General features: G+C 31.2%; 1 protein-coding gene across 1 annotated transcript in view; it reads left to right on the forward strand.

The window, feature by feature from the left end:
• LOC132931635 (protein qui-1) overlaps nucleotides 1-9,724 on the forward strand; it is a 196,304-nt gene that overhangs the window by 184,230 nt on the left and 2,350 nt on the right. The window contains exons 18-24 of the mRNA XM_060997526.1: nucleotides 513-736; nucleotides 861-1,054; nucleotides 1,627-1,807; nucleotides 2,205-2,613; nucleotides 3,985-4,196; nucleotides 4,441-4,551; nucleotides 7,518-7,587. Of these exons, the coding sequence (XP_060853509.1) occupies nucleotides 513-736; nucleotides 861-1,054; nucleotides 1,627-1,807; nucleotides 2,205-2,613; nucleotides 3,985-4,196; nucleotides 4,441-4,551; nucleotides 7,518-7,587 (1,401 nt within the window). The remainder of the gene's footprint in view (nucleotides 1-512; nucleotides 737-860; nucleotides 1,055-1,626; nucleotides 1,808-2,204; nucleotides 2,614-3,984; nucleotides 4,197-4,440; nucleotides 4,552-7,517; nucleotides 7,588-9,724) is intronic.

A 9,724-nucleotide genomic window follows, 5' to 3' on the forward strand; every position in this document is an offset into this window, starting at 1 on the left:
AAAAATAGTTTGTGTTATTTCAAATATTTACACCAGATCAGAGATTACCTTTTATCAGTCATTCCACTCACAATCGTATAGTTTTAATGAACCCAAAAGTTTTTAATAATCTTAATGATTTTAACTAACTTTGATAGTGAATGTAAACTTCGGTATTTGTATTTAAATTTTGAATAATATAAATTGTTTACATATATATAGATTTTAAGATTGTCGTATTATTTTCATTTTTAAAAATATTCTTAATTTCATTGTAATATTATACAATAACAGTTATATTATTTATTCTTAAACTAAATTTATATTTTAAATTATAATCAACTCTTTGTACACTGTATCCCTCTTAAAGCGTGAATAAACAAATTAATTAATTATATTAAGTCAAATCGTAGTAAACTTTTAGCACAATAAATAGTTCAAACTCAAACCCAGCGTATAACTAGGTATAACACAAATTTGTTTTTATGAAATTGAAAAATCAAATTACTTACGATCATATTTCATCCACACAGGTGGCCTAGACAGTCTGGTTAACGTCTGGCATCTGAACGTAGAAAGCTTGGAAAATGTCTATCAGCTGAACAACAATGAGTTGCACTCCACCATGCACGGTCACACAGCTGCCATAACGTGTCTGGCCATCGCTTCCAACGGACTTTTCGCCGTTTCCGGTTCGGAGGATAAACTTGTGTTGGTCTGGGGCCTGACTGTGGGCAATGCCGTTTTCACGTTCAGCGTAAGAACACTATATTATCATATACTTAATATACTCGACGTCATCTGTACCAACGAGTTTTTGATTTTCACGTCTTTGAATTTTCGTTTCTCATACGTATAACTGTTGTTTGATCAACCGACAGGGCCACCAATCGGCCATCACCGCCGTGGAGGTCACCTCAGACAGCGAGAAGGTCGTGTCCAGCGACAAGGCTGGCGTCATAGCGGTCTGGTTATCGGACAATGGGACGCTTCTCAATTCGGTGATATGCCCAGCGACTAATCTGTCAGTGACCAACAACATGAAATACCTAGTCAGCGGTGACGGCCATTTTTCGTAAGTCATAATATTTTTTTCGTTTGAATCCGGAAAATTAAACTAAACCGCAAACAGCCGGAACCATAATTGTCAATTGTTTACTACTGATGTCGAAATTGGTTCCGACCGTGACATGTTAAGTTAAAAGATTTTTTAATAACATATTTTTTTTGGTCTTAATAAACAATATTATTTAAAAAAAAAAAATTATCATTGCAATCGATTCCAAACTGTTTTTAATATTGTTTGATAACAACTTATACGATTTCGATCAAATAATCACTGACAATAAAATTTAGGCATATATTTTATTTTACTATTGTACTACCCAAATTTATTGTATATACCTACTTCTTGAAAATTTTCAAAAAATTAAAATAAATTAAGTTTTTTCTTTGAAAAAATTAGACAAGGTTAGTTCATACTTACATTCTTGTAATTTCCACTAATTCTTAATAATGTCATTTTAGAAATGATATAATCTTAGCCAAAGCCTCATTTTTTTTTTACTTTTACTAATCAAAACCTAACGAGTCATTAAGGTTCAAGTCACGTTACCACTGTATATATTACATGAAAGTTTTACACAGGCTGCATATCTGGCCGTTATCAATCAAAAACGAGGGAGGACCTTGGACGGAAAAATGGCCGGTCAGTCACACGGAAGAGATAACGTGTTTCGTGATAACGTACGACTCGTTGCAAATAATCACCGGGTCCAAAGACATGTCATTGAAAGTTTGGCAAATTAATGGTGGAAAACTGTCTCAGGTACGTGTATTACCAAAACTAATTATCGTCTATCAACCAGTCTCTCACTGGATGTCGGTCTCTGGCCTCTGCCGCTGCGGGTATAGGAAGAGTTTTTTTTCCAGACAAATATGGGAAATATTATAGGTACTTGAAGTTGATCGACCGATCATCGACCGGTATTGAATATATTATTATAATAAAGTCGCAGGGTACTGTTTAAAAATCAAAAGTTTATAAAGCTTTCGATAACAAGAGCATAACAATAATATGAGGACGGCATAAAATGATGGAAATGTTTTGAATTATCCAAAAAAATATCGACACTTTCGTTAGATTTCATCAGAACCGCCTATCTCCCGCCCTCGACTCCATCACTGGTGGACACATAACTCATAGTCATGTACCCGTGCTACAGGTGTTGGTCGGGCACGAAGACCAAGTAACATGCGTAGCCGTGGCCATCAGCGACAAATCGATCGTTGTATCCGGTTCGTGGGACGCCAACCTCATCATATGGGACATACACACGGGCGATGACAGACACCTGCTGACCGGTCATCTGGGTCACGTGACGTGCGTCAAGCTGAGCGGTGACGGTTCGGTGGCTCTTTCCGGGTCCGACGACAAACGCATAATCGTGTGGGACACGAAACGCGGGGTGCCGCTCACGTCTCTACAACTGCACCTCCCCATTTTGGGCCTGTCCATGTCCACAGACGTGACTAGGGTAGCGGTACACCTGTATGAGAGCCAGTACTTGCCGATCACGCAGCTGATGAACACGCCCGCGCAGTACGTCAAGGTTCCGGTATTCATCAACCGAGGTATTTGCACTAAAATTATAATTTATAAATAAACGGAATGATCCATTTTAATTGGACAGACTAGTGTTATATTTTATAAATTGTTGTGTTTTCGAGAAGAAGAAAAAAGGTTTTTACATAGCGAGAATCGCATTAACAATCGGTGGCTAGAAACGTACCGAAAATAAACTTAACACTATAAAAATATTGAACAAGATTTATTATTCAAATATTTTAAAGATCAGAAATAAGCACTAAAAGCATATTACCACGTTAATTTCTTTCATTGGAACATATATAAAAAAAAATAAAACAATATAGTTTTTACCTAGGCTTTACATGGAAAATAAAAGGTGGGCTATTTTTCATCAAAATATATTTTCAAACATGCGTTTGATCGTCCTTATTAAGCCTTTATACAATGTAATCACAAAATTCGATCACGCTACTGTCACGCGCTATAGTACGAAACTGTTTTGATTGGCGTAGTGCATAATACATACCCGATGTTTTACTTGCCGCAAAAACCAAACGTCAATAAAATATCAGATAGGTAAAAAAACAAAATAATAAGGTCACCGTTGTCGTTTTAGACACATCGATTAATGAGTATAATAACTTATATTAAGCGCGTGTCAGGAGGAACAATATATATACCTAAACATATTAAACACTATAATTATTTAATTTAATAAAACTGAAAACTCTCAATAAATAATATAATAAACTCGGTATTCGCGTTGCGTGAGCCGTATAGTCGGTATAGGTACACGCTTGTCGTTTTATTACATTTTAAAACGACAAGAAAGTCACTCTTGATTTACCGAGATTTATACAAAAACGTAACGACGTAAAACTATTATAAAAACCTAGAAAGAATATTATATTGTATAATATTATATTAAAATTAAATCTTATAAGCAAATTAAATACAAGATAATATTTTATTTTATTATAATTGTATTTTCAGATTATTTTAATGACCATCCCGTGTTTATTAACAAAGTGATTTTTTTAACCCGTAAAATTACATCACGTTCGAGTACACAATGCAATTTGTGCATACACATCCACGTTTGAGTACACATAGCACAAAACCGTCCAATTATATTATGGGACTACGTTTTTTTTTTTTACTTTTTCCGAGCAATCATCAATTCTGTCTTTTGAACTTTTTCATACCATGTTCATTGCACTCTACGCTCGTAGTATTATTATTTCGAAATATAATTTTTCTCGTTTGCCACACTTTAGTCGCTAAGCAAATTTCCCTACAAAAAAATCGATCAATATTATAATATAATAGGTACATATAAAAATAAGACTAGAACTGAACCTTATACCTAATAATTGTAATAATGTGCTTATTTTTTTGTCATACCAATATCTTAGAACACAGATCGCTGGCCGCCAAAAAACCCATGAGGAGGATGTTGATTAAAGAATACTCGTTGGACTCGTACACGTGGCAACGGAAGTACGCGCACTTGACCTCGTCGATAACGCGGGCGGCCGTCGACGAAAAGCTCCGCCGATTTTCCGTTTCAGCCAGCATGGAAGAAATATCAAAACAAGCCAATAATAACGAGAACATGGGATCACAGGTATACTTACACACTCAAACGTACTAATAAATACCTACGCAACTTAAATACCTATACTCAGTGTATGGATCCCCCTCATGACCATTTTTTATATATTATATACTTTATACATTTTACCGATAATAGAAAAAATGATTATCTTATTTTATCTAACCCAACCAATGAAAACTCATGTCTACGCCACTGCTACACTGTACAACGGTATGAACAAGACATTTACTGATCAAATCACATGTGTTTACAGAATCTGGGTCCCGAGCAGGCCGCTTTAGCACAATCGCAACACTTTGACCAATTGATTGCCGAATGGAATAACAAACGGTCGCCTTCCAAATCAACGAGCCGTCCGAACGTGGTAAGTGCCCGCTAACACCTAACTTAAACTAAATGTGGGTTTCCGACGTCCCCGTAACTAGTATCTACATTCTACATATTTTATTATGATAAGTATATCAGTACTAAATTCGACAAATAAAATCAAAAAATATCAGAATTCTATAAATCGATTTTTCTATCGGATCCTCTACACTGTAGGACCCAACCAGGGTGCCGCGAAATTATTTTAAATATATTTTTAGTCTATAGGGCATAGGGTGCCTCCGGATTTTTAGAAAATGACTAAAGGTTCCGTGAGTAAAAAAAGGTTGGGAACCTCTGCTCTACAGTCTAGTACTCTAGTCTACAGAACGTAGCCTATAGTTAATTTGTTTACTTGAGACGTCGAACAATCAAAATTTTATAAGGTACGTGATTACCGATTATCGTTATTATCAAGTATATAGGATAATATTACTGGACGATACCTTGGTACCCGGATAAAAGATAATTAATAAAATATCACCACTTTTTAGACAACGAAAAAAGTTTTTCATTTCTGTATTAACTCTATAATGACTTTTTCATTGAGTATTTATATATATAACTATATAAAATTATAAAATAATAAATAAGTAATTAGTAATTACTGCTTTAGTAATAAAAATAAAAATTAGGTCGCAGAACATTTTATTCTAATTACAAGATAATGTATTATGTATAATAATCATAAATAGATAAATAATATATATGACATATGTACTATAGCTGAGCGTTATTATAGTTTTTTTTTTTTTAAATTGGTTGTTATTTCATTATAAATAAAAAGAAATTCCCATATGTTTGTAACTTATAGACTTATTAGTTCAAAAATATATCAACAGAAAATTAATATTTATTAATTTTTTAGTAAGAAATTCCTATCTCAAATAATAATTGATATATTATATTAATATATAATAGATATTATAATATACCATATTATTATTCATGTTATATTGATGTTCTTATCATGGGGTATCAATATATAGTACCTAATAGGTATATTATATTAAAATAATGTATTATTGATACAAAAAGGTTCGAACAGTTGGAAGGCACTGTTAAGGTTTTTCAAGTATAATTAAAGTAAAATGTTATTAAAAAAACAAATTATGAAAAAAAAATTATCAAATATTAAATTTAAAATGTTTAATGCATTCTGAAGACGTCTTACATCTAAAAAAATAGCTGATATAATTATTAACGCATAGCATTATAAATATTTAAATAACTATAGTCAACTAATATTTAGCAGTGGAAAAAAATAAATATTTTAACCAACGCTGTATGAAAATCGACGACATCACGGTTATAAATATTATATAGGCAACGTATACAAATAATAATTTTAGTCACGTCGTATTCTTTACATAGAATGGCGTGGTTATGTGTTCAGGACGTTCGAGCCCTTTATTTTGTACCTTATATGTATAGATACATTAAACTATATTATAATATTATATACCTACCTAATATGTATAATAGACTAAAGGTAGTAATAACCCTCTAGTGAACAAATTATAAAACGCAGCCAGTCTACAGTGTAAACATAATATGCTATCATTTTCTTCCTAGGCCACCGATAAAGTCTGCAACATATTATAATATATGGCAGGTTAACGATGGTAATTGTTATTGTTTATTGTCAATAATTGTACATAATAGCAAATTGCTGGTATACCTACCACAGAATAATGCACAGAGGTTACCAACTATACCTATTGCAGCTGTATACTTTCAAGCATAAGTTTCAAGTCTACGCGCACAACCCCATCCCATCAACCCACAAGAGTAAATTATTAGGGTAAACGCGTACGAAACCTTTTGACCTTTCCCTTCCGTACAATAATACAGGGTTATACACTTATACGCTTGTTTTCCCATCGGTCATATACATTTATGTTAGTATACGGCAGTAATAATTATTTCTTTTCTATTTTACACCAGTGCTTCTTATAATAACCATAAATGTTGTGATACTTTTTTCACGGCGTTCAAAAATCAATTTCAATTTAATATTTTCAAAGGATGTAGTTATTTTACATTGAATTCAATTATTTAAAAGCATAATATTATAATATATTTTCATATTTTTTTCGTTTTATCAAATATTCTAATAATTTAAATATTTTCAAATTATTAAAAGTTAAAATCTTAAAAAGTTCTTCTTAAACTTACAACGTTACATACTTATTACACAGACATTTCGAATGTGGATCTTTTGACTTATAATCAATATCACAATCAAACAATTAAAATAGTAGAAATATCAATATATAGGTATTCTGAGGCATAAGGATGAGCCGGCACTTATAAAACTAAGTTTCCTCGTCCAAATGACTACATGTACAATATGTACAATATGTACATTGTACATAGTTCATAGAAATATGTCAATATGTACGTAATAATTAATAATTATACTAGTTATAGTTGAGTTATAATTTCCCAAATCAAAATAATTGTCGACAGACGATAATTATTTATAAACTAGATTTTAATTACAGTTTGAAATTCAAAAATACAAAATATGATCACGTTTGATCATCGCATCAAATCAATTAAACTTAATTTCCCTCGTTGATATTTTCTTGTATTTTCTATACAATTGTTGGTACTTACCTATAAGGCTATAAATATAGATAGGTTTTATATAATTTAAACACCTCCCTAAGTCGTTAATTTGTCACTCATATACATAAATATAATTTCATTTAATTTTAACTATGTTATCTGTAGAGAAACTAATAAATTTTAATATTATCCACGTTATTTACTATTTATTGAATTTAAGAATTTTTAAATTCTTTAAAATTTGGAAATATAGTATCTGTATCGCAAATGTTCAATATGATTAAAAAAATAAATAAATAATAATAATAATATAGTAATATACCTAATACATATCTAGGTTTACGCATTAATAGCATTCTTCGAACTCAATGCTCTACATTTTTTTTTCAGTTTTTATCCAAACAGAACTCGAGATCGAGCAGACAGCATTCGGCCGACGACGAGAGCCACGGCAGCGACGGTCAGTACTCGTACCTATATTAGAATAACTTACAAATATTAACATATATATTAATGAAATAATATACAAATGCTATAAATGTATATATATATATATATAACCATATAGGATGATCACCAACCAATAACCATGCGCCCATGCTCAAGACTCAACCCATATTTTCAAATTTGTTCAAATTTTGAGTTTTAGAAATTTTTATTATACATTATTTATATTACTTGACGTGTATATTTTCAAAAATTTTGTTTTTATATGATATTTTAGCAATTATCTTGAGGTGATACACTCTCTTTTACAAATGAAAATCACCTTACTTTATTGTAAGTTATTAAGGTAATAAATATAATTGCATTACCATGCATGTAATTATTATCTAATGACTTATAAACACTAACAAATATATTGTATAACTACATTAGGATATGAAATAAATATAAAACGTTAAGTATAAAAGTATAATAATATATAGTAATAGATGAATAAATCAATAATTTGAGGTATCCTAAACGGCCTAAATCCATAAACATTTTAACTACGATTTACAAATCTATCAGCTTTAAATTTGGCTTCAATATAAGATTTTTTTATTTCACCCCTTCTCCCTTAGAATGTTGCTTATGAGCGCCCGTGGTATTGATAAACCATCTATAATAGTGATGTAATTTAAGTACGTATGTTCAATTTATCATCGTGTAGATGGGAGTTTACAATATATGGGCGTATTTTTTTCATAAAGGCTCTTACCAAACCATTTGTAGTTACAGTTGGTAGTGTTGGTACATTATAAATTTATAATATATAACTTATAGGACAGGTATCTACTCAATATTGTGAAATTTATGACAATAAGCATTGAATACGTAAACGTATAGGTTCGCATGTAACGCGATTTTTCGATAATATTTGATCCCTTAGGGTCCGTTTTCCAGTACGGTCCACATGTCCCTTCCCGCCTCCGACGATAAAAATATGTGTCACCGGATACCCGGAACTCACATTTTTTTATTTAGTTAATCTGGTTTTGTTTTATTTTTCTCAATACTTAAACCGCACACGTATGAAACCATTTTAAAATACGATAAGATGTAATAAAATCGAAGTACATGCAGTACATGGTCAGTGGTGTTGAGGTTTACAAGACACATGTCTAGCACGTGTAATATTCGAACGAATATCCGTTTAAAATACATGATTATACCGTGTTCGCCGTATATAATACACGTAAATACGTAATCCTTGTCGGAAGTTTTTCTTTTGTTCTCTAGACACGAAGTGAAGTATGTTTTTCGCTATTCAGTCACGAACCTACCTAATACCTATATTATATAGGTACTGCTACTACTACTACTACTTATGACTTATATTTTATACAGTTATGCACTTATACCTTGTACAACTATCGGGTTATACTTAGTAATTACGTACATAGTATAGGTTGTGAAAATTAGAAACCGGATATTTACCTATGATCAATATATCTACTTATATGTAGGTAATATAGGTTAACACAATCCCAGTCCCCAGATTAGGTATATAGGTAGGTTAGTACATAAAGCACTGTGAATACCTCAATACCATTAAGATATTAATTTATTGTTTTAAATAATATTCATAAATTAAGATGTAAATTATAATAGGTAGGTAGTAGGTACGCATGATTTGTCTACAAGAAAATATATTTTACGACATAAAAACAAATACAATCAGTTAATTAGATTAGGTATACCTATATCAACGCAAAACCATTAGATATTAATCCTTTTATTAGTTCATCGATTGACACACGATAGTCATCAACTCATCACTCACACCATATTAGCTAAAATATAATGGCAAATACATGTTTTATAAATAATTATTTTCACTTATCCTGAAGGACGACATTACACTTAACACGTTTTTCTATAAAATATATATGTTTTAAATTACCATTAATTAACTATTAAGTATTAACCATTTGATTTTAGTTGTCTACTGTTTTAATAAAACATATTTGTACCTAATCAAGGGCGTCATTTACGAGATCGGTACAAGGGTATACAATATTACTTCAATTATCGTTAATGTTCTTTAAATTTACAAATTTATCATTGAAAATGATAAATGCTTTTCTAACATAAATAAAGATACTTTGATA

Source organism: Rhopalosiphum padi, chromosome 1 (assembly GCF_020882245.1).
Source record: "Rhopalosiphum padi isolate XX-2018 chromosome 1, ASM2088224v1, whole genome shotgun sequence".
NCBI classification, from domain to species: domain Eukaryota; kingdom Metazoa; phylum Arthropoda; class Insecta; order Hemiptera; family Aphididae; genus Rhopalosiphum; species Rhopalosiphum padi.